The sequence below is a fragment of the Struthio camelus genome, chromosome 2 (genome assembly GCF_040807025.1).
Source record: "Struthio camelus isolate bStrCam1 chromosome 2, bStrCam1.hap1, whole genome shotgun sequence".
NCBI classification, from domain to species: Eukaryota; Metazoa; Chordata; class Aves; order Struthioniformes; family Struthionidae; genus Struthio; species Struthio camelus.
Window position 1 is genome coordinate 81,169,580 of NC_090943.1, and position 27,071 is coordinate 81,196,650.

At 39.1% G+C, this 27,071-nt stretch overlaps 1 protein-coding gene across 5 annotated transcripts in view; it reads right to left on the bottom strand.

The window, feature by feature from the left end:
• Positions 1 to 27,071, bottom strand: part of CTNND2 (catenin delta 2) — a 669,170-nt gene that overhangs the window by 127,475 nt on the left and 514,624 nt on the right. For all 5 annotated transcript variants that reach the window (XM_068931423.1, XM_068931424.1, XM_068931421.1 and 2 more), the window contains 2 exons: positions 21,339 to 21,552; positions 6,558 to 6,741 (listed from right to left, as the gene is read on the bottom strand). In XM_068931423.1, the coding sequence (XP_068787524.1) occupies positions 6,558 to 6,741; positions 21,339 to 21,552 (398 nt within the window). The remainder of the gene's footprint in view (positions 1 to 6,557; positions 6,742 to 21,338; positions 21,553 to 27,071) is intronic.

The window sequence follows — 27,071 nt, forward strand, 5'->3', positions numbered from 1 at the left end:
CAACGGACACCTGAGGCCTGCTGCTCTTCTGAAGCCTTGTGATTCCTTCTAAAGAAAAGCGTTTCTGTATAATAGGCCAAGTCAGCTGAGACAGAATTGGCTCTTCTTTTACTCTACCTATTCAGCTTCCCATGCTGTGCTTACATAGTGACATGTTCTAAATCACATGAAGTGCCACATTGGCTTGGAAACTGTTCCCAAAAAGGAATGTTCAGATGGAATTCCATGTGTCTCACTTTGTGCCTGCTGTCTCTCATCCTGTCACTGGGCACCACTGAGAAGAGTCTGGTGCCATTGTCTTGACACCCTCCCTTCAGATATTTTACACACCTTGACAGATCCCCCCTTAGCCTTCTTTTCTCCAGAGTAAACAGTTCCATTGCCTCTCCCCACATTAGACTTGCTCCAGTCCCTTAATCATCTTAGCTCTTCACTGGACGCACTTCAGGAGCTCCATGTCTCTCTCATACCGGGGAGCCCAGAACTGGACACAGCACTCCGGGTGTGACCTCACCAGGGCTGAGGAGAGGGGAGAAGGATCACCTCCCTCCCCCTGCTGGCAATGCTCTCCCTAATGCAGGCCAGGATGCTGTTGGCCTTCTTGGCCACAAGGGCACATTGCTGGCTCATGGTCAACTTGTTGTCCACCACGACTCCCAGGTCCTTCTCTGCAAAGCTGCGTTCCAGCAAGTCAGCCCCCAGCCTCTACTGGTGAATGGGGGTTATTCCTCCCCAGGTGCAGGACCCTGCACTTGCCTTTGTTGAACTGCATGAGGCTCCTCTCTGCCTACTTCTCCAGCCTGTCAAGGTCCCTCTGAATGGCAGCACAGCCTTCTGGTGTGTCAGCCACTCCTCCCGGGTTTGTAGCATCAGCAAACTTGCTAAGGGTCCACTCTGTCCCTTCATCTACGTCATCGATGAATAAGTTGAATGGGACTGGACCTAGTACTGACCCCCAGGGGACACTGCTAGCTACAGGACTCTGACTAGACTTTGCACCACTGAGTACAACCCTCTGAGCTCTGCCATTCAGCCAGTTCTCAATCCACCTCACTGCCCACTCATCCAGCCCACACTTCCTGAGCTGGCCTAGGAGGATGTGATGGGAGACAGTGTCAAAAGCCTTCCTGAAGTCGAGGGAAACAACCTCCGCTCCTTTCCCCTCATCTATCCAGCCAGTCATCCCATCAGAGAAGGCTATCAGGTTGGTTAAACATGATTTCCCTTTGGTGAATCCATGCTGACCACTCCTGATCATCTTCTTGTCCTCCACACGCTTGGAAATAGTATCTAGGACGAGTTGTTCCACCACCTTCCCAGGGACTGAGGTGAGGCTGACAGGCCTATAGTTCCCCGGATCCTCCTTCTTGCCCTTCTTGAAGACTGGAGTGACATTTGATTTCTTCCAGTCCTCAGGCACCTCTGCTGGTTGCCATGACCTTTACAAGATGACTGAGAGTAGCCTCTCAACTACATTGGGCAGCTTCCTCAGCACTTGTGGGTGCATCCCATCAGGGCCCATGGATTTCTGTATGTCCAGTTTGCTTAAGTGATTCCTAATATGATCCTCCTCCACCAAGAGAAGGTCTTCCTTTCTCTCTAGGGCCTGGGATTTCTGAAGGCCAGTCTTATCTGGAAAGACTGAAGCAAAGAAGGCATTCAGCACCTCAGCCTTTTCTGTATTCTTTGTCACCAGGGCCACTGCCCCATTCAGCAGCAGGCCCACATTTCTCCTAGTCTTCCTTTTGCTACTGGTGTACTTACAGAAGCCCTTCCTGTTGTCCTTGACATCTGTAGCCAGAATAAACTCTAGATGGGCTTTGGCCTCCCTTGTCCCATCCCTGAGGGCCCTACCCATGCCTCTTGTGTAGAGCTGCTTATAATAAACCTCTCTCCTTTGAGCAAGTGGAAATATACAGTTAATAGGAGTTTCTTCTGTTATGACCTGACTCTGGAGTCTGACAAACTTCTTATTTCCACGAGCACTTGAAGCATGGACTTTCTATTATCTGATACAAAAGACTGCAATGTCAGCTTGAGAACTACCTCCCATGCTCCCCAAAAAGCAAGGGAGATACTGAGACTGGTTGCTCAGCCCAACATCTCTTCACCCACTACAAGATAAACTTATGGAAAAACTGCTATGGCTCTGCTGATGGGAGGAGAATCAAGCAACTAGTAGCAAACACGCTGGTCCTACAGTAAGGAGTCAGCTTCCTTTTTATCCAGCTGAAGATATTCAGAGCTTGCACGGGTCAATAAAGACAGAAACTTATTTTAGCTTCTATATCAGTCCATATATACACATTTATATATACGGATACTTTCATCTTTCTCTATATATACATTTGTTTCTTAAGAAACGGAACAGATGATGAATAATGTAATCTGTGCTATTTATTATATGCTGCTCCCATTATATTCTAAACAGATTCTAGATGTTTCTAAGAATAAGAAACAATAACCTTTGGACACTTAGAACAGAACAGGAAGAAAAATAAAACTGTGGGATAAATACATTAGCTGATAATGTGAAACAGATCGTCTGCAAAACTGCTAAAAACATTTGAAATTTAGACTTCACAGCTAACACAAATTACTATAACAAGGTAATCTGTTCTTTCCAAAAGTTAATCTTTCCAGAAACCAACTACTGAGTCAGTTACGTTCATTTCACGTTTTAAAAGCACTCTCCCCCTTTGCTTTTATACGCTGAGCGCTTGCTATATATTTTTTTCATTTGAAAGAAATAATTCCTGGTATTTTGTGAAAGGTTTGATGAGTGTGAAAATAAGAAGTGTGAAAATTTGAAAGGTAGGGGCCTTTATAAATAAAAACTATTTGAGCCACTCTCTCATACAATTTCTAATCATCAACTTACTTATTTAGGCGAGGAAGGGAAGAAATATATGTTTTAATATGTCTTTGATTTTCAAAATCACCTCACCTTCAGTATATGATGAAAAATTAAATAGAACATGGGAAAAAGAGTGACAGGCAGCATTTTATTATTTTGAGTCTTAAAGTAGATTGGAATATTAAAGCAGTAAATTCTTAAAATTCCTTAAAATCATCAGATGAAATTCTATTAACTTCAATTTATCTTAAACTCATAGAAAAATAAGATCTCCAGTTTCTATTCCGCGCATCAGGACAAAAACTCATAGAAGGATTTTGGGTTTTTTTGTTTGAATGGTCTCCACAAGGAGATCTCGTTTTGTGGTGAGCAAGTTTGACACTTCAGGTTATGAAAACATTGTGTAATATCTCTCTGGTTGGTTTTTAAATTTCAGATTAGGGATTGGAAACACTCATGTAAATAACTAGGACTTAAAATTCAGTTTTCACTTGACCTTCCCTATTAAGTCTAAATGAATCAGAATCTATAAACCAAAGATAAAGTATTTCATAAACACAAATAAATCAATCATCTCAGCTGAAATCCAAAAGGAAAAAAAAAAAAAAAAAGAACAGCTTTCACAGAACTTAATGAGGTAAGGTACTGGTACCTCAGTGGGGAGGCAAGTAAATTGGGTAATTACTCTAATACATATCACATTTGAGGTCTTGCAATGCTTTGTGAAAGATGAATATTAAGATTAAATTTGTAAGTGTCAAGTACAATGCAGTGCTTAGAGCTTTGAATGATCTAAACAATTCTAAAATATTCAAATTATGTAATATTAAATAGTATAGTATTTTATTAAAGCTATTTTCTTTTTTTCAAATCACCAAAGTATGCAAGAGCGTAGTTTGTAAATAACATATTTCAGTAAAGAAGAAAATAACAGGAAGAAAGGGTCTGATCTTGCTGCTCTCTTTCATATGATTTCATATTGGTTTTAACTGCCTTATTCTGTGACTGGGGTTGCAGCACTGAGCCCACATAGCATATTTTTTTAAATGCATTAACAACTTGCTTAAGAGTGTTAATGAATAAGCAAATAAAATGAAGAAGTCTAAACATTGTCATTAATAAGTGATTTTTTAATTGAGAATATATAAGAAACCCTCACCAAAAATGAGAAAAGGGAAGTGCAGTAGAAATAATAATAACTTATATAGTATAGTGAAAAAATTAGAACAAAGCTCTGACTATTCCTACGTAATTCCCATTGCAAACTATTTATTATCATTGTATATAGAAAGGAATCGTATTATAGCGCCTCTCTGTTATTATTTAAAGCTTTCAACAGTGAACGTATCAGAAAAACAAAAGCATAGAAGATTAAAAAAAGCCTCTCCGCTTATTTGCTAGCATATTTGTTAGCATTAAATCCTATACCAACTGACATCTCTGAAGTCTGTCAACACCAGAGATTTAGAAACATTTGTCAAATATTTTGAAGAACAGTATTTTTTCTGTGATACTAAGCATAATCAAAAAAAGAGAATCAAAACCCTGATGCAACTAATATTAATGTCCATTCTCAAACCAGCTTAAACAAAAGGGAAAAAAGAAAACTGGAGAGGGCAACCAAAGAGAGTCTTTGAACAAATATTCCCACAGCAGATGGCAATGTACTTTCCATTTATCAGATAAGCAAAGCAATGGCTTTGCCAGCAAACCCATTACATCTTCTTGCTTCACATTATCTCCCCATCCAGCGAGACCGTGAAGTGGAAATCAGAGACTTGTATCTAGTCATAAGGGGAAAGTGTGAAAGCTGTTAAAAGTTGATGGGAGAGGGATCCTTAAGAAACGACACAGTGTACTAATGTACTAACTGCACAGGGTACGCGCTACTCGAATCAGCTCCAGGAAGAACGAGAGCTTTCTAATCTTTTTTTCCTGACCTTCACAGGTTCCTCCAGCCTGCAGCCCCATTATCCTAGATGAATATAATGCTAGAGCCCAATCACTGTTCCTGGGACCAGTTTACACTTTTCTCCCTTGCACAACTTCACATTTTGTTCAGAGAGACAGATTTCAATAGCAACTGGGGAAAGGTAAACAAGAAAGTTCTTGCTGGGGTGAAGCACAAGTAAGTTCAACACTCTCCATGTGTCCTGTCCCTGCCACATAGCAGCTACACATAGCTGAGTGGGATGAAATTATCTCAAGAAAATGGATGAAGGCCAAATAAATATCTGAAGCCTTTAAAGATAAGAGAAAGACACACCTGGGAAATAAGAAGGGTTTGAGATCAGAAAGAAATTAAAAGGGGAGACGAACACTGAACATGCACGCTCTGAGAAGGGGTGCTGTGAAGCCCCACACTTGTCATGGGCCTTCCTTTCACAGGCAGCTCTTTAGCTGCGACAGGTTGAACATCAGCAGTGTGAATGGGATAACATGGTGCAGACCTTGACAGAATCACTGCTGTCACAGTGATCTGAGCAACTCTTTTTCTTTGTGATTCGAATGCAATGCAACACAGTTACATTACAAAATTATTTTCAAAATCAAGATAGCTCAGATACCAATGCCTATGTTCTGTCACAGATCTCCACATAGCTGATGTAGTCATATACATGCTAGTAAATGCCCTACATTATTGCAATACAGAAGTTATTACCTTCTGTATTTTATCCTCTTCTGGTCACATATAAACACTCAATAACAGTATTACTTTTTTTCTGAAGATATTTCATTTGATGCAACAGGACAAGGAGACAAATGTGATTATTACGGAAAGGTGAAAAGCACTCCCATTTTACTCGCCCTCCTAACCAGATAATGCTTTTTGAACGGATCTTAGCTCTATTGGATGGATTTCTGCTTTGGATGCAATATACAACTGTATTACTGATGCATGCTATTCACCTAACAACTTTTATTTGATGCATTTATAACTACTAATTAATTAATCTTCATTACACAGAATCTCCAATATACAAGGAGAAAGAGTCAACATCACAAGAACTTGCCTAATATGTTAAAATATTTCAGTAAAATGATACGGATTGGAATTCAGATGTTGCTATGATTCAATCCTCTGCTAAGACTTTGTCAAAACTGAAATGCTTCTTGTTCATCCTCTCTTCATTCTCCAGTGCTGTTTAGGAACAGATACGTCAAGTTGCATATATATACATACCATACTTGTTAAAGATCTATTTATGTATCCTAGTTGCACAGTTTTAAACTGGTTAGTTTCTTATTGCACTCTATTTTTCATCTTCACAGAGCATGAAAAATCTACCTTATCTGTTTATCACACCGTTGCCAACGGCATCTGGAACCCACAAGGCATTCCAATGTTATTCTGTGTAAGCATCTTTGTGTTACTTTTTGTGCTAATTAAATTGGATGTATTAGTGAGTACATATTGACAGATAACAAAAAAAAATCTGTAATACACAAGCTTTGATGAGGGAATTTGTCAAAGCCGTTAAGAAAAAAGGAAAACCCACAACAGTGCTTCTAGAGATTGCTTCTGAATGGCCTGAAGCTTGTTTTTCTAATTAATTTCAAACTTTAAGTCTACAGCATCAGAAGTCATCTTCCTTGCAGACACACAAATTATTTATTTTATAGATGCCTAAGAATGAGAAATAACAGTTCAAGATAAAGCAAGATCATTAAGGCAAAGTAAATATTTTGCCATACTCACCGTAGGCACCCAGTGGCATTGCGCAGCACCTGTGACGAATGGAGCTGTATTTTATGATCATCCTGCAGTGGAGAGTTTTCCCATCCAGAGTGAGGGATGATCACCGCGTTGGTCAACACTGCGAGGGCATCCTGGATGATTGGCATTTTCAGTGCATCACAGGAAGATAGATTCCAGAGAACTCCTACAAAAAGTAAATCACTGGTAACTAACACTTCTGGAGAAAACCTTGAGTAACTTCAGTTTTGAAAAAAAAAATCACAACATCGTTACTACTAATGAAGCTGTTTATGTCAAGAAAAAGATTATCCTGTGAATGGCGTTGAATGATACTCCAACATTGCCCCACTGCAGTGTTAAATGCACTGTTAAGTACACTGCAGATGTGCCATAGAGGAAGCAGGCAAATCACTGGGGGCAAAAGAGACCCAGATTTTTCACTCCCTCATATACCCCAATCAGAGCCCTGGAAAGTCAGCTCTAATTTTACAGATAGGCCAGACCCTGCTGGTGCTGGGCAGACAGTAGCGGTGGAAGGAAGGTAGAGGCTGTGTTCCATCATTCCCCTTGCGTTACATGCCCTTAGCAAGAGCTGGACCAACCAGCCTGGCTTTTTCTCCCTCTCTCCTTACCAAAATACCTCCCTTCTCTCTGTAGTCCAGTTCTACCTGTTCTTCCTTTCCTTCCTGCTGTAACAGCGGCCGTGACTCCAGACTTAACCTTGAGGGGCAAAATTCAACTTTGCCTGTATTGCTATGATCCTGAACCAACAATGAGAAATACTATAATCATCATATGTAAGAGGTTACAGATGTGATCATGACATTACCGTGTAAAATGACCGTATGCTGTCAAAAAACAAAGCGAGTGGCGTGAGGAGGAAACAGCTAAAGACCCTCGAAAAGTAGGCTCATTCATTTGCAAATATGAACAGCAAGAGGAACACTACTTATTCAAGGCTTTCTTTAGCAAGTTGTTTTGAAGGAGAGGTATAATTAACAGGAATCAACCCACATTTTTTGGTTTCCCTTTAAAATCAATTGCCTCTATCGGAAGGTACCTCAGTTATACAATCTCATGTTTTTATTATTTTATATGTATAGAGTTGTATGGAAATGCTTACACAGTCAGTTTTGCATTTTAATGTAAAAATTCCCCTTAGTGCACCAAGGACAAAACCTTAAAATAATTTGTACATGGTAAACCGACTGAAAGCAACAGATTTCAGCCAGATACAAAAAATTAAAAAGCAGAAGTAAGAATACTGCCTATTTTTTTTAAATCTAAGACTTGTTATTCCAATGGGAAGAGAATCTTTGTTTGAATTCTGTTCTGAATTCCTTAATATGAAAAGCAATAGTCTATTTAAAAGAACAGATACCTTCAGAAAGATATTTATAGTCACTTTTCTATGACCTGATAAGCTTTACTGGCTTTACATCTGTTATTCTTGCAATAGCTAGTATTTTACTGCTTTTGGTCAGTATAGAAAATAACGTAGTTGTCTTTTATATTTACTTAGATAGGTGTAAACGATGTCCATGGTACAGAAATAGAGAACCAGGATGCAAATCTTTTTCCTTCAGGGAACGATTTCATACTTATGCAAGGCAATGGGCTGCTTCTTGGTGAAGAAGCCCTATTCTAGAATTGGAGCAAAAAAAAAGTTCTTTGACGGTCACAAAACGGTACTTTGGGCTTCAAAAACTATTCATATAACGGGAAAAGCAGAGAAAACATGAAAGGGGCAAACACAAGGGCTCAGTCTAGCAAAATGCTTAAGAACGTTTCTGCAAATATGAATGTGTACATATGTGTATATTCACCCTCCTTCCATCTCGATAGTCTGTTTTTCCTACTGTCTCACAGGAGGTTCTTCCCAACTAAAAGTAAACTCAGGCAAACATCATATGTTGAAATACTATAATAGCAGAGATGCCTGGAAATACTCTTTCAGCTCTTTTCCTACATTTAAAATTAGAATTTATTCTCATATGCCAGCTACTTGCTCAGGTTGACGTTTTAAGTGCACCCTTGAACTCCTCCTTAATTAAGGACTCGCAGTTATGAATGAACCCTGGAAATCCAGTTCCCATTACCTTGTAGAGGAGCATATGAAGTTAGATTTATGGGGGGGTGAACGAAAATGATCCATTCCTTTGGCTGTACAAGAGCCAGGAAAATAAAAGATCTTTTATCTGAGGCATCTTCTGCTATGAGGCTATCCTGCAACTCACAACAAACAACTAAGAGGTTTAAAACCCAATTACTGTCATTAGTGGCTGCTATGCAATTTTTTATGTGTTCTCTCTCACTCTCTAAAGGGATAAAGATTAACCTACTATGATTTTTTTTAATTGTGCGCTCAAAAGCAACTTCATCTGAAGTTATCAAATCGGTATAATCCTTAGTGTCATGACAAGAGCAATAGCATATGTGTTCCTGTCACCATTTTTGCTTTGTTGCCCTCCTTTGCAGAAGCATGTAGGCTGATACAACACAAATACACATCTGAGCATGTATGTCCACCCAGGATCTTTTAACTGTACTGATATAGTTCATAAAGAAAACTTTGCATAGATATTGGCCAAGGTAAATTAAAATATTACTTATTTGTTGCCACTGGAAAGGGGAACTGAGAGAGCAAAGTGCCAGGAAAAGCTCTGGTTTATCTTCCAACCCATTTAAAAGCGCAGTCTAGGCTGATGGGATGTTACTCCTGCCAAGCAGACAGAGCTTATCCACCATGCCTTCCGCTTAGTAACAGCATGCCTTTCTACATAAATCAAATTAATTTAAGCTATTGCAAAAGATATGGCATAATTTAACAGAAAGGAGTAAAGTAAAATATTTTCAAAATTTGGAGACACTCAATTCAACGGAGCAAAAAAACTGGCTAAAGCTCAAACTCATCCTGATTAAACTCTTCAATGCATGCTTTAGCCATGTTTTAGTGTTTTAGTTAGTACTCTTACTCATACTCCCCATGGCACATGTGTAGATATAGACAGAATTATAGATCGGATGAGCCAGGTGCTACCCTTATTGCTTTCCAAGTTAAGAAAACATGGACCATAGACTTTCACACAAAGAATATCACCCTAGCAAGAGAGCACGCGCAGAACGAGGCAAGTCTAAATGATCATTCAGTGCATGTTTATTGCTATCTCATGTTATGACTTTTATACACATGAACAAAACCCTTACAACAGCTTAGGTTACAAACATAAATGGAAGCCAAGAAACCAGAAAAGTCAGCTCTTCCCAAAAGCCCTGTCCCCGCCACACTGCCGCTAGACATTTTATTTTTGCCTGCGCCGCAAAAGATGTACACCGTCTAGTAAGATACAGGGTAGAAGGAATGTAAGTAAATAAACACTGTCGAGAGAAACAAGACCTTCTGACTTTTCTCAATTTGGTACGTTTAAGGCAGCCTTAAAATTACACTAAGACTTTCTTATTTAATGTTCTTTGTTAAAAATAAAATTTGAAAGTCTTCCAACTCATCCAGGTTTTTCTTTTCCATCCTCATTTAATAGTTTGGCCACGGTCTGATGCCGAGTTTGGACTGGTAGGGTCAGGAGACCCCACATCTCAGTAAGAGCGCACACAGCTTTGCCAGACTTTTTTGTCGATATGCTGAAAGCACACTGGTTACTCTAGGCAGTTACGATCACACACGCTACAACTAAGACTGAAATCTCAATGCTAAATATATGCAATAATAACACGTGTAATAATACTTGGCTGCACAGAAGCCAAGTACAAGCTATCTTTTGCTGGAGCCCTTAGGAAAAGCATCTTCTAACCCAAAGTATCAAGTGTTAGAAAAGTCATTTGCTCGGTCTTACTGTAGCATTGACCACGAGACCCTCTGAAACCACAATGTTGCTCTACAGGGGTGAATCAGCTCTGTGGCAGCAGGGTGCTTGACATAGTATATCAGTTCTGCAGAGTTCAGGGCAGGGACAGAGACAAAATCATTTCTCCTACTGAAAAAGGTACATCCGTTTAAATGCAACTGCTGTTTAAGAAGCACAGGAGCTACTGGCAACTTCAGGGAAACTAAGCTTATGTACCTAGAAGAGGGCAAATCCCTACCACTGCCCCATTTCTTAATATTAAGTGCAAAAGTATTTCGCAACTAGTTCAACTGTCAAGACAAGAAGTTGATCACAGTAACAGACTTTCTACAGGAAAAACAAAAAGTGGCTCATTTGATGCTAATTTCAGACCCTTTTAAATGGATTCTGGCAGCTGAACAACTCAGAGCTTGTAAGAGAGCTCCTGACAAGCACATTAAAAAAAAAAAAGACTTTTAAAATTGGTACAACAAAGGAGGAAGTTTCACTAATTTTCTTGAAATCATTTTTTATCTGTTTATTGAATGACTACCTAGGTACACCTTTATATATTTGGCCTATTTACATGCACAAAGGTGGTTTTATATCTATCTACCTGTGTGTCAGGGTAACCCATGAAAAGTGCAAACGGAGAAAAAATGTGTTTCAGTGAAAGTCAAAAGCCGTTCAGAACTAACAGGCAGCAGGTCAAACTGCTGTCAGTATAGCCCTTTTCCCACTGCAGCCATCCATGGCCCCTCAAAGCAAAACCTGTCACGGACACAACATAAACATTTTTGTTTTGTTTTTTTAACTATAAAGGAACAAAGTTTTATGTTGACTACAAATAGCAAAACAAAAAACAAACAAAAAAAAACAAAAAAAGGAGGAGCAATATTGTATTGAATACAATATTGAATTGTATTGAATACAATATTGAATACAATATTGCTTGCATTTACTTTCCTTAACAAATTCTGTCAAGCTCCTATTGCATGAACTGAAAAAGTCTGCATTCTTCTCAGAGGACAGAATTTGGCCCAGTACTGCTGCCACCTTTTACTTAACACTTTGAAATAATGTATAACTGTGGGAAGGAAGAACTGTCAGAGAAGTATGTTGGGAAAGTCTTAGAAGTTAATAGTTATTAGTTATTCTCCTAACTGATCAAATTAAACTGGTCCTGTATTACTGCCATAAAAGTGGAACCACAAGCAATTATTTCTACATGAGAGAAACACAAGAAAAAATAAACTAACTGTTTTCACATCAGATTTCATCCTAACCCATTGCTAACGGCGAGGCCATTTGCACTGACGTACCTAACTAGAAAACATGTCACACAGGAAACCAAGTAAGGAGGCATATAGGGATGGGAAGGTATTTTTCCAATGTTTACACATGCATTTTACTGAAGAATTTTTTATAGCATGCAAAAGTAAAATATAGGTCTGGTAACAGACTTTAATACAGAGAACAAAAATTTTATATTTACAACTAAACATCAACTTACAGCTTTAAATATCTAACTCCTTCCTCACAAGAGTCAATTAGCAAGCTAGACATCTATAAAGTGATATCTACACGTACAAACAACGGCTCAGTGTAAACCCTCTCAAAAACATGAAACATTTAGAAACTAAACCTAAAATTGACATGTGATTTAAGGATAGCACTGTGAATAAGATTTTTTTTTTTTTTTGCCTCTGAACCTAAAAATGAAAAAATGAACTTAATTTGGTTTCAGTGAAACAAGTAGTTTCATACCAAAAATAAAATGTTTTAGCATATCCTTGAACTTCAATTTTGTAAACAAAAAGTGAAATATTCAGGTCTGTTTCAAAACAAAAAGATTTTAAAATGAAATTTAAAGTGTTCTGTGTTGAAAATGTCAACTATTTCAAACTCCAAAATGGTTTTAAACCTCAAGTGTTTTTGAAATTCTATCCTTTGGGGGATAGGGGTGAGGGGGGATCAAAATTATATGCCAAACTGAATTTTTCAAAAGGTTTAGTACTTGCTGAAAAAGTTCAATGCAGCTGTCAAGCCATATGCTGCAACAGATGTCCTCTATTTATCACTCCAGATTGCCTTGTTTGATATTTCTTCTTAAACGTAGATTTGACCAAATCTGAAAAAATTTCAATACAGAAAATTCCTTTATATAGTATACTAATAAGCAAATTATAAATTCTGTCCCTATCCTTGACATATGAATCAAAGTCACTTGAATGAATTTTCTGCAGAAGATGCACAACACTGATTGTACCAAGAAAAAACAAGTATTTCCAATGTAGACGTGAAAGTTAATTTGGTTCACACAAGACAGTTATTTCCGTCCCAGAGATAAAAGGATGGCAAAAGGGACCTACTTAGTTTATGTGCTGGGACTGGTAAACTGTGCACAATCTGGGACGCTTTCCTGGTACTCTCATAAAGGATAAGCAAGAACCCCACTCGGTTAATGTTCACAGCTGCCAAGAAAGCTTTAAGTTTTCAACCATTTTCAACAGATTTTACTGGGAACGTAACTCATCCATCATTTCAACGAATGAGAAATATGAGACTTTTAGTTAAACGAAGGCAGCATAAAATGCCCTGCAGTAACCAAGAGCAGTATCAACTCATAGGATTCAGGGAAAACCACCACCTTGCAGTGAACATCTGCAGGGCATCTTTCCTTATTTACTTGGTAACAACAGGGGGCGAGTTAGTTAATGTGATAATTCTGAAAAAGTTGAGAACGAATCCTCTCGAATACAGCAAATCGCATCAGTGGGCTTTCTTACTTTCCGAGCCAAAAACAGTGACAGCATATTGCGAGAGGGGCAGATTGTTTAATAATTAGAAAGTAAATTGTAATAGATTTGGTAGAAAATGATTCAATTGAAACTGTCAATATTATTTGCGTAGGCATTATTTGATAAGACAGCATCATTTCTGAAGCAAAATTGCACAATTTATTAAATTACTCTCCGATTTGCCATTCCATTTGAGCTATAAATAGACTGTGCTTTGAATGGCTTTGGAAGCTGCCAAAGATGTTGCAGGCTACAGGTTGGGAATCAGTTTCCCAACAACCTATGACAGAAGCTTTACAGCCTTTTTCTTTTCCTGTTTGCAAGGAAAACAGCTTGACTAGGTCTAATGTTTGGTGTCTCAGCGGGTATAATGTGCTCAAATGAAGAAGTTATAAAGTGTCAATTAATTCCTTCCCTGAATTTGTTTGGAAAACACTTCTACACCTCTAGAAACTATCCTCATGTTTTCTATATGTGACAACAACATCTAAAATTTGCACGTTATCGGACTGTAAAAGTCTACTCTAAGGAACAACAGGGTTCCTCCTCGTATGGCCGTGTTTTGGTCTAGCCTAGCTACTGATTAGCCTGCTAAATATAACATTGCCTTTGCTAGGAACAGGCCAGGTGGCTAGTACCTAATTTGCTTCTCTTTTGCCGAGCTTCGTATAATTGTGTGGTGCGAGCATAGTATAAAGATAGTAGCAACAGCTAGATTTTCTGTGTGCAATAAATCCTTGTTTTTCCTTTTTCCCCTTAACAAGATTTTAAGTGTAACAGCAAGGACTGTAAACTATTTTTCTGCTACACGGTGAAGCACATGCTTTTGCTGCAACCTGAGATTCTCAGGAGATTTGATGGAGCTCAGTATTTTAGGAGAAATTCTCAATGACTCACAGAAATTGGGGTTGAAGAATATCTTGATTAAAGATATCTCAAGCAAAGGCAGAGAGTCAAATTATTAGGTAACCTGCATGTACTAAGAACGTTGTTGAATCTGAAGAAAAGAAGCTGTAATATGTAATTCATCGTTCAGCCATTGGCTTCAATCCAGCATAAACAGATACGAAGTTGTAGCACGCTATTTTATTAATGTTCAAAATAACTCTTATTTAAAACACTGAAGCAGAACTAAATTAGTACAAAAGATTCAATCAACTTTTTAAATCGATTTCAGTAGGAAATTGTACTTAATATTACACTCATTTGAAGAAACATTAGGAAAGATTTCTTAAAGCTAGTACTTTTCAAATCTTCCTTTTGAATTAAAAGCATTTAACATTTAAATATATAAGCAAATTTTAGTGGCTAAGGTAGTAGATTTGAAAACCATGAATCTTTTACTAAAATGTTTTTTTTAAAAAAAAGGGATCCCAACAACAGCTGGACATTTTTAACAGGTTTTTCCTTTTCATTTCTCTCTTCCACCAGCAAGCTTTGCAGTTGTTGACTACAGGGGTAAAGATAAAGTCAGTCACCTGCTCCTGCGCTTGGCGAGTCTCTCTAAGCGCTTGCATTGAAGTTATTACAGGAAATTTGCATATCTGCAGAAGATGAACTAAACAAGAAATGAATTAACACCTTTTCCTGCCAAAATCAAAACAAGCACTTCTGATTTAAGTGTTATGAGTTAGGAGTTGCCCACTTCCTCACTTAACCTTTCTAATTTCCTTGACTTGGCAGGACAAAATGATCAGATGTTGAAGTCCAAGAAGAAACTAATTCAGAGAGCCGCATCTTAAAAAGCCTTTCTGTACTTTATTTGTTATTTCACTTCTTCATTTTCTTTTACTACATAAAGTTATGTGCCCCAAATTATATTTGGCAGTCTTATTCTCTTAGCCAAGCATGTATTGAAACAAATTGACTTCTATCTGCAGTAACCATGGTCACATCATCATTAACTTTTACATATACACATGGCTTTTCAAATTGCCTGTTTGAAAATATTGTGATATCCAGCATACATATCTGAACCTGAAACACCGTATGTCTTTGTAATCCAATTTTCAGTTAATATAATGACTACATCCTTTCCCTGGGTCCAAAAGCAAGCCACTATATCCATATCTATTTTGGTATCTATATCTATCTGTATCTATCTGTATTTATCTATCTTTATCTTCCCACCCATCCTTTTATACAAAATATCAAAAGGTGGTAACTAGCTAGGCCTGTCACTGGCCAGGCTTCCTTATACTTGCATTACTCTACTGTAAAACTTGAACATAATTAATAAATAGGACACTTAATATGATTAACACAGGATCAGAACATCAAATACAAGCCTGGAAAGGCAGATACGCCATGACTTCTGGAATTATGTCTAAGAGAAATATAGTAAGAATATAGCTAATAGAAGAGTCTGATTCTTCTTTACTTAAGTACAGGGGAAGGTCACCTGAAAGCGCAATAAAACACCCCTTACTCATCGTCACATCAAATTTCCAAAGAGCTGTAGGGCTACAAATAGATGCCACCTCTAAATGAGAAGTTTATATCACAATAAAATTTCACATCTGTGTTTACACACTCCAGTAACTGAGCTAATGTCAAGGGCACTTTTGCAGAAAATTATTAAATTGATAAACTGCCTGAAAATCCTAAGTACTAAATACTAAGCCCTTTGCCATAACACTGTTAAATGTGATTTACTATCTTAAGAATCAAAAGCGTAATACTTTAAAAAAGTCCATTTAGAAAATAACATAACAAAAACAAAACAACTATAGTATCACAGTTAATCTAATTTTCACTTTGGGAACAGCCAACAGGAGAAGTGTCACCATACTAAGAATTTAAACATCTTAAAGAACTGGCCAGAATTACTTAAAAAAATTACCTAAAAAAAATTACCTAAACAAAACCTTATACTGAAATACGGTAGGTAAAAGGTCCATTTAAATAGAAAACTCCCTTATGCCTGCCTTACACATCCCTGCAGGCTCAAAGGTATCTCCTGGATACTTCTGACCAACTGCAGCAGTTACCTCAAAGCAGATAGCTGTAAGTAAAACAACATATAATTGCTCTCAGTGACACTGATGGCCTATCAATAAGTTTATAAATACCTCATTAAAAAAAATTTGCAAATGCTAAAATTAAAGGCTAACATTAATCAGTGGCACAGAAACAAAACAACTACATAATAATGTTGTAGAAAATGGGATGGCAAGAAAAATCAAACCAAGCCAAAAAGAACAGCTGGCTCAAGCTGAAATTGTAGACAATATGAATGAATATTAGAACCCCAAATCCCTGAAGTAAATGAAGAATTTTTAAAGTCCATCTTGATCATGAGGCCACATACACTTGGCCAACTAGTGCCTCTTTAAAAAGGACAATTGGCTGCAAAACTTGTGATAATTTTTTGCAGAAATGGAATAAATCCTTTTTGATTCAATGAAAATAAATGTGAACGAAATATATAGAGACTATATGTATACGTCTATGTACAGTGTTACATAGTTTCTGCATTTAAAACTTTGGCAGTAAAATTGGTAATTTTCGTAATTCCTGTTTTCAGTAGACAACAGTTAAATCTCTGACACTGTCATGTCAACCCAAACCAAGCAGCAGGCTGGCTGCCCATACAACAGTAAGAAATAATTTCCCCTTTCTTTAGTTCTAGTTACATCTCTTTATAATCATCTGCTTTCTAAAACTGGATCATCCACTTTGCTCTGTCAATCAAATATGTCACCTGTGGTTTGAAAACCTCTGTTGTAGTAATATAGGGGACCTGTTTAAAAGGGCCCCCTGTTTCTAATTTTAGGTGTTGCTAATTTAGCTAGCTCATGTCTCAGGAGGCAGAAGCTGTGAGTCCATTTGTGATGTGTTTTGTCTATCCACATTAAAAACAAAAAAAAGTAGTTTCAATAGTTTTAACCGAGGCAGGTAAGTTATCAGATGTGGCTGATGGAAGAAAGAGCAAGTGTAGGATGACTACACTGTAGGGCTACAAAGATGATGAGGGGACTGGAGCATCTCTCCTAGGAAGAAAGGCTGCGAGAGCTGGGCCTGTTTAGCCTGGAGAAGAGAAGACTGAGAGGCGATCTCATCAACGTGTACAAGTATCTGAAGGGGGAGTGTCAAGAGGATGAGGCCAGCCTCTTCTCCGTGGTGCCCAGCAACAGGACAAGAGGCAATGGGCAGAAACTGAACCACAGGAAGTTCCATCTGAACCTGAAAAAAAACTTCTTCACTGTGAGGGTGACAGAGCATTGGAACAGGTGGCCCAGAGAGGTGGTGGAGTCTCCTTCCCTGGAGATATTCAAAACCCGTCTGGACGCGATCCTGGGCAATATGCTCTAGGTGACCCTGCTTGAGCAGGGAGGCTGGACTCGATGATCTCCAGAGGTCCCTTCCAACCTCAACCATTCTGTGATTCTGTGACTCTAGCAGTAGCTCATTAACCTTACTTCTTCCTCAAGGAACCAGTGGGGACTCCTGTGCTACCCTCGCTAACGTTTATTTTTTGGGCCTTATTTTTTCTGATAGTAAAGCAAATAGAAATGACACTAAAACAGCATTTCGTGGAAGTGCTCATAATTAGCTCCTATCTCAGGAAAGGAAAGCAGAGTCCCAAATCAGCTACACGCTGTCACTACTAACAAGTGAAAACATTTGTTTCCCACCATCTGCAAACTCTGTGCTAATTCTGTACTGCATTCTCATCTATTTATGATTATTAGGAAAGTGTTAACGTTTAATTATTTTAAAAATAAAGGAGTTTGTTTTTCCCTTTACCAGGAGTTCCTGGGAAATCAGTAGCACAGAGCTGGGGTGAAAGGATGGCTAAATCTACAGTAGTACAGCCAGATTACACAGACTTTTCGACTGACGTGAAACAAGGCCGGGTAATTCGGCTCCTCCTTGAGTCTCTGGAAATTATCAGAAGCTGCAGATTCCTCGCTGCAGACCTGTAAAAAACTCTACTTGTATCAGCATGTTTCATTTGCACATACATGTATTTATATTCATGGGTATACCTTGCTTGCTTGATACAGGTTCTTCTTGTAAAAAGCAGTGACTGCAGCGGTGTTTCTGGAGTATTCTGAGAGGGAGCTCCCGGGCTTTATGAACGTTTAACTTGGTGGCAGCTGGAGAGCAGCTCCCCCACCGGGAAGCCTGCGTGAGGCCATGTGCAGCAGGTCACGAAGGCTTTGGAGCTATGCTGCTTTGAAAAAAAGGTTCAGTTTGCCTGACCCAAAAATTCGAGCAGAGTAAGATTTTTCAGCATGAGTCAAAGGCCTCTGCTAACAAGGAGAAAGAGGAGATAAAATAAGAAGGAACGAGCGTTTCTTGCTCACATCTCCTTCCTCTCAGCCAAGCGCCTCATCAAAGTGATTCATGTCTATGTCTTACTAGACTTCTGGACAGGTTTTGGAGAGATTATGGCACGAAGACATTTCTGGAAAGGAGGAAAAGCCACAAATCCAGCTGAAGACAATATTGACAAGGAGCTGCCGGGCTTGCAAGTTTAAATACCCCTCCAAAGCCAGCCTTGAGATAGCTGGAAATTGAAATGATAATCTATTTAGACAGAGGCAACAATAAAGAAGAAAATGTACATGTTTGAGGAAAAAGCGAATATCCTAACCATCTCTGACGGCCAGGTGTGAGACGCTGGCTGGGGCAGCAACGAATGCTTTGCTGCTCAGCAGATAAATTGAGCCACTAAGAACATTTCCTGCCCCCATCTCGTTGCTCACAGCCAAGTGCCTGATGACAGCGATTCACCTCTTTCTCCTGCGAGGTTTCTAGACAGGTCACTTAAACTCGCTGTGCTCGGTCCCCATTTGTAAAGCATTGATGCCTCCTCACCCAGGAGAAGCAGTCTGAGGACAGACGCTCAGGGAATATTCAGCAGCAGTGATGGCAGAAGCCCTATAAACTCTTAAGGCAGACACCCTGCGCCCTCTCCAAGAGCAGCAAGAATAGTTTTCGTGTAGGCAGGACAGACAATGGACACGAGATGGAAAGGCTCAAGGTTTATATTTACTACAGAAACACACATTTGCTATTATTTCCTCAGCACTTCCTTCAGGCTATGGTGGCACTACTGAAATAATTATCCTCCTGCCGCCTCAACTCAAGGAGGCTGACAAGAAACAAGAGAAATTGCTTTTGTTGTCCCTTGCGCCTACCACCAAGTTATTTTTTTTTCCATTGCTGCGGCGGCTGCTGCAGAAGTTACCCGTCCTTCCCCAGGAGGACAGAGGGGAGGAACTTAAGTGGGGCAGCTGTCCCACTTTCAGAAGTGAAAAGGGCCTTTTTTTCTGTGACTTTCCAGAAAAGCAATTGAGAACTGATTAAGACGCGCAACACTAGCTGGTTTTCTGAGGGATCTAAGATGAGAGGTGCAGCTATGAGCACTGCTTTGGGTAGAAGCTTTGTGGACTAACATCCCTGCTAGGATTTCATTTTCAAACCAAGGGCCAGTGACTTGCCCTCCGAAAGGCACAAAACTCAGCCAGGGCAAAAAAGGGCCCGCTAGGATGCACTGATTACTTAAAAACAAAAAACTAAAACACCAAAACAGGTCCAAGCAATAAAATCCTGAACTCCAAATGTCCTCGATTCCACTCCTTGGAGTCAACTTGCTCTGCTCCCCTTTTACAGACGTTCATTGCTCTTGACTGTTATCGTCCCTGCTAGCCGCATCTTCTAGTACCAGTGCTGGTTAGCACCACGGAAGGTCAGAACTCTCCGCTTCGCAGCAGTTCCACGTGCTGGGCATGCCAGCACGCACCTGCTTTCTTTCTGCGGGTGTTCAGGAGAGCTTAACAACACACCGTGTGCTGGATGGGATGTAAATTGCAGCCTATTATCTTTGCCTTAAATGACCTAAGGACATTATGTATTCTGCCTACAGCCAGCATGGAAACTGCCACCGAAACTGCTGAAGTGCACTGCTAAAGTTCATTAGCAATTTGCCACTTATTACTCAGAATAAATAGGCAGAATGCTCCCTGGAGCCAGGACATAGACAACATAACCACGAGACAAACAAGGATTTTCAATCTGCAGTAGTGGTTACACTTTATTAGATCTGTCAGTAATTCTGTCGCTCTGCAGGAGGCACCACCAGCGCTTGGGTGACTCAGCATCTCTGTCCCATTAATCCTGCCTAACAAGTAGGAAGTAATAGGTGTTGTAACTAAGAAACAAAATTAAATATAAAAATCTACATTTAATAAACACCATGCAGTTTATCCAAACACCCTCAAGCAAGGAATCTGGAGCCAACCAGGGGATGATAATCTTATCAATTGCGTCCTAAATGAGGACTGACCCATAAGCCTAAGTGATTTCTCCAGAGGCACGTATGATGATGTGAATGCTGATGCTTCTATGACAAAAATGAGAACTTTTCTTATGAATTTGAGTAGGAAAATCATGATGGAAACACAGGCATTGTAAAATAGGATAATGAAAAGATCTTAAGATTTTCTATTTGTAGCATTAAATTAATCACCACATGCATGTCAGCAATCAAACAGTTTCATAATGTAAAAATCAGATTGTACTCTATCAAGAAAAGAAATCATCTTTACCACTGCCTGCACACACTATGTACAACATGCATCGCATAGCATGCTACTGAATTTCAGAAAAAGGCTTCAGAAGACGGTCCAACATACTTTTGCATTTTACTACCAGAATCACAAAAAAAAATAAAATTACAAAAAACATACAAATAGAAACACATCATTCTCACCATAAATGATAGAACAGAAGTGAATAACAGCTTCTGAGAAAATCCAGCAAAACCCTGCTTCTTCATGTAAAGCACTACGCCAGATGGGAGGGAGAACGGAGTAGAGCTGATGGCAGAATTTTGCCCCACAACAATACATTTTTGTATGGACCACAACTTTTACAAGAAGATTCACAGCTAAGTAACCAAGAACAAAGTTACCCATAATATGAATCCATGCCTTCACCAGTAAACTGACTGCATAACATTAAATAAAGTTATTCAATATTTCACATACCCAAAGGGATTGAAAGTATTTTGTTAGAGCAAGACAGATGGCAGTGAGTAAAAGGTTACTGATGTAGCAACTGACACACACCACAGAACTGTGCAAACAGGGTTTGAAACAAGGCAAAAAGTATTGAAAGATTCAAACCTGTGACCAGTTCTCTGATTTCCAAATCTGTAGTCTTGCGGAGTAACCGTACCAATGCTGGGATACCACCACAGTTTTTCAGGGCAATTTTGTTGTCATCATTTGCCTTCCCATACACCAAGTTTCTCAAAGCTCCACAGGCACTACGGTGGACTTCTGTCATTCGGTGGTCCAACAGGTCCACCAGTAATTGTATTCCACCTTGTCTTCTGATCTGAAACGGAACAAAGTGATGACCATAAAATTAGGGAGTGAACACCAGCATTACATATACTACTCAATTTAGTAAAGCTGTGGTTTCTACAGGCTATACTCGACTGAAGATATGCTAGTAGCCCCACAAAGCTGTTATACTACATTTCTTTGATTCTTCCCACTATTATTCCAGTGGTAACGTAACTGTACAATGATCAACCCGAATCTCTTTAGAAGCAGCCAAAAGTTAGCCAAAATTTTTGCCTCAGAGAGATTTCTCAAGGTCAGCAAGTTTTGCCTTGAAAGGATTTTTCCAGCACTGGAGAAACATCATCTGCTTCAGAGTTTGGACATCACTGATGCAAATAATACAGGAGAAACAAGCTAGAGAGTATACGCAGTGTACACAGAGACCACAAGACTACTATTTGCCTGCTCTGCAAATGAAAAAAAAAAAAAAAGAATGTTTAATGGATTCAAGTTTTTAAGACTATCTCCTTTTTTTTTTTTAAATTACTTGGAAAGTAAACAACTACTGCAGTCTCTGTAAGGATGCTATATCAACAAAACCATGAAGAAGTCGTCGTATGAGCAAAGATGAAAAAGGAAGACGTCTGCATAAACGGGAAGACAAGATGATGGACAATTCATGTAGAACACGTCCTATTATGACTGAGGGTGACCCTTACGTGACATAGGAGCAAAATTTTTATTAGTTCCTAAGGTGGTCTACAAATATAAACTGCTAACACAATATCTTACATAAAATACCAGTCTATCACAATGGTATTCACAATGTAAACTGGGATCCAGAATACTGAAGATGGTAAATAAGTAAAATTGGCGAACTGAAAGCAAACATTGGTATTTCTTTAATATTTCAATGATCCAAAAAAGGGTAACTGAAAACATAAAAAGCTCTGAACAGATATGTGTAGGTTTTACAATCTTTATGAAAAAGTATTTTATACAGTCACATAGTTGACCTATTTTTTGGTGTTAAGGAATTTAGTCAATCTCTAACACATGATTCAGCAAACCATCTGAGTATCTACTCCAAAGATAACCATATATTTAAGCTTACAAAAATATGCATATCAGAGCCTGAAGACAGTAGTTCGATTTTTGTTTGGAAACTGTTTTGACAGCACTTCAACTTAAGCAAGTAAAAACTATCGCTTCAGTTCCCTGATCTTTTCACACATACTCTGTTCTCAACTTTCATACTTTTATTTAAATTTCAGAAGAAAGCAAGCATTGCCTTCATCTTCGTTCTGCATAGATCCTGGACTTCTGCAGCAAATACAAAACCTCTGTAAAATTTGTAAGAAATAAAATTTCTATTAGTTAAATGGTGAAGACATAGTTTACAGTTTTAGGTCAGGAATGAACCTTCAGAAAAGAAGCTGGAGAAGTGGGGGAATAAGTAGATTTTATTTGTTATTTTCAAGAGTGACATGCCACTACTTAGGGTTTTTTTTGTTTACAGTTAGTTACTTTAAAAGAAAACATGCAACATAACTCTTAGCTTGGATACAAACAAATAACAGGTAAGCACTATACAAAGGAAAGCCACAAAAGGAAAAGTATGAACATATCTGAGACAAATGATCAGGAAGGCTGAGGTTATCAAGAACGCTTTACTACAAAATGTTAAATCAATTTGCAACAAACCCAGCTCTAGAGTTCTCTAGCACAGTTTGCTCCTCAAACCATAAACAATGTTGGAACTTATTGCAATAAACTAGACCGATTAGTAACTAATGTCCAAGGAGCACAACAGTTTACCTTCACATAGGTTATATTGACAGCTCTGTCAAAATTTTTCTCTGTGTGTGCTTTTGGCTAAGGCCCAGAGCCAAGTCAGAACCCTAGCTAGCCATTTTACCACCTACACCAATATTTTGCCTAGGACATTAAAAAGAGATGGCTACAGAGTATTTTCAAAACGGCAGCGGAAAGGTGAGACATTATTTTTAGAATCCAAGTTTATCATGATAAGGTTTCTAAATTTTTGTTTCTTTGTTCTTTCAGGTACATGTGTTCTTGGGCTTCTCCGCAGGGGAGAGGCTTGAGAGAAGAAGGAAAAGGTTAAACAAAGCACGCTTACATTGCTCGGAAATTCATGCTCTGCTGACTAGTTATGTACAACTGATGTACAGTGTTCCATACATCTAACACAAGCTTTACTGCAAATAAAGACTGAAAAATGATTCCGCCTTTGAGGCTCCAGAATTGAGCTATACAAAATGACCCACTGATCAAACGTTACCGCTTTTTTTCTACCACTTGGCGGCACATTCCTGTTTTCACAAGACTCAGTAATAGATCAGTCTTACAGCTGAGAAAATATGTATTCATTTATACTGCAGATATTACAGTATTAAATTAAAATATTATAATGTGGACACATCAACACAGCTTTGGGCCAAACGCCACAGCGATAGTTACAGTTTACAGACAAACCAACACATTTTCCTGGGAACAGTCATTACATCAGTATATCAGGTGGAACTGCCTGAGCAGTCTGCAGGTCATCTGGAAGACTACAGCTGCCAGTGCTACATCCAAGAGCACAGATGTGACTGGACATTGGTACGATACGTGAAATCCAGGTGTAAGAGTGGATTAACCTTTTCTGAGAGTCCATGGTTCTACTGCTCAGCGGAACAGTGCTGTCTTTCAGTTCAGAAAACAGAAAAATATATCACAGAGGATGTGTCACAATATGTCTCACTGATGAAAACTTCATCAGTGTGAACAGGATGAGCTGCAATTAAATCACTTGCCAGATGGAAGAGAGGTGGAGGAGTCTGTGTTTGCTTGTTTTTACGTTTTTGAATCTATGACCATTTCATTTTCAGATCAAAATACGCTGGCTTCCCATAATAAAACAGATTTTCAAAATCAAGCGTACTACCTGAAGAGGCACCTCCATGACAAAAGAGATGACGTGTACTGGAACAGAAATTTATAAACCAGTTCTACAAAAGGTGAACCCACCACTGAGCTCCACACTTCAGCCTTCGGAAAGAAATGCAATCTGATGGAAGAAAGAATGTTGTTTAAAAATACACAAGTGCTATCTGCTACGATGAGTAATATAAGGAACAACAGAACGAATGCACATCTGATGATGGTTGTTTTTGTACTTTTAAAGCACAATATGCAAAAAGATTATTTTAATTGCTGCACAGACTTTTTTTTAAAAAAAGTCATGAATGGGGAGAAGAACGAGGAAAATATTAAGCACATAGCGTAAGTTATTTTGGGCACTATACTTCCCTGAAGCACCAAATGGCTGTGTCACCATTCAGAGGCAAGCTGTGCCTGTGCCATTTTCCCCGCTCTCCTCAGAGGCCTCAGGTCACGTGGGAGGCCAGCCCCTGCTCTGCGTCCAGGGGGGCTGCTTTTAATTCAGCCGCTTTCCACCAGCAGCCAGCACTCCTCATTTCCTATCTCCTAGTAACCAGCCGTGGGCTCTGCCAGGCTTCTTCGCAATTACGCGTGCAGATGCTCTTAGGTGTCAGGCTTTGCCATCTTCCACTGCCTTCTAAGAGAAAAGGTACGATTCTGCCATACCAAGACTGCATTCCTAAGCTGAACCTTTTCACCCTGCTTGTATTCAGCTCCTGCAGCTCATTCTCTACTAGGAACCTGAAGTCAGCAGCACATTGGCATGAATAAAAGAGTGTCTTCAAAACAGGGGCGTTAAACATTCACTTAAAATACATTTATGTCAGCAGAAGAATGGGTAACATAACAGAAAGGAAACTGATGTTACATAATTCTTAACCTGCCTTGACAAAAATCTCTTAAATTCTATCCAAAAAAGACCTACTTTCACCTGGGCAAGACAAGCATTATTCTGCAAATATGCTCTGAATTTCCAGGTTCAGGGGCCTTGGCAAAGTAGCTGTGTCATGTATGTAGAGAGGAAGCTGCTTCTTCACAGTTGGGAGCCTATTTATTGATGCTGTTCTTTATCTGGACTACTGCTTTGTTTTGTTTTTGCTTTTCCAGCAGCCCGCTGTTCCCCAGAAGTCTTACTCCATCTTCATGTTTCCCTATTTACATGCCTGATTCATCCTATATTCTCCAGCAGTTTTTATTATGCCTCCTAAATGGTGAGACTGTGACGAATGCTACCAGAAGCTATATTTACATGTATGGAAAGTGAGGCAAAGGAAATTGAATTATTTGTTCAAGTCCTTTATGGAGTAACGGCTACAGCCTAGAGGAGCACTCGCACTTACTGAGTCTCTTAGGGCAGAGTCTCAGCCAAGCTAAGTTGCCACAGCTCCAGTGAATTCAACAGTGCTATTGCCAAATGTTTTGGCCAAGACTTAGATGGGTGGAAAAACAGCAGTTTACACCAGTGAGGCATCAAATCCCACTCTCCCAAATGACTTTCGATAGATAATTCTATCACTCTTCTGAGGTTGTATGAACAGAATATTTCTGAATGTAACATTTATTGACACTTTAGCAGCTGCTGGCCTTGCTACATGCAGGAGAAAAAAGGACATAGAATATACTTGAGTGTGCTTGCCTTCGACAACCAAGTAGTCAGCATATAATACCAAGTTACCAGAAGATACAGGAAATAAACCCTATTCTCACAAAATCAATTCCGGAGTAGTCACTTCTGACGTCAAGAGAATTACCCTAGACTCTTTCGCACAACTGAGTTTGGCCAGTCATATGATAGACTTCATTCTCCCTGTCTTCAACAGATTGTCTCTTTTTCACCCTATCTCTTCCTTGAAATAAAAAAATGAGGATCAGACTAGAAGTAATAAAAATGTTGGGGGAACCTGTGTTGTCTTGTTATGTATTTCTCAAATGCTTCTTTAATCCATGGACACTATGAAGTCCTGAATTTTCTATACTTTTTTTCATTAGAAACATTACCTGTATTTCTTCAGGAAATGCTTTTAGACAGTTGGTAGTTAAATACAACAAGCTGCGTTCATTCACACATGACACTATAGAGCGTACTGCAAATTCAGCCAGGGACCAGTAGTCCCAGCGTGTGTAAGCTTCAAGTCATTCTACTGAGCTTTCTTAACAAGAGCTCAGTGCTATGTTGAACAAAGTAAATGCAGCAAGAACATACCTTACATTGATTTTGACATAAAATACTTTCCACATAAGAAGGCACAAAGCTGATTCCCTTTGAGGAAACATGTGTTTTCTTTTCTCAGTAAATTTTTGAAACTTCATTTTAAAGTTGGGCCTCCACCATGAACACTGCACTCTAGGGAGAAGCACTTGATCTGGTCAAGTCACATGATGCCACCACACAGACAAACAGGACAGAAGAAGGTACCAGACTCTGATCACCAGGCAGATAAGCGTGCATTTATGTGAGCATGATACGCCTGCATCTTCTCCCCTGGCACTGCATGAAGTTTGTTTCTGCACTGCATTTGAGAATATATTTGTGTTCACACAACGCAAACACGAGGTGAATTTGAACTCAAGTAGGAGTTCACACCAGTGCTGGAGGCAGCGAAGATGTAATCTACGTTCCTA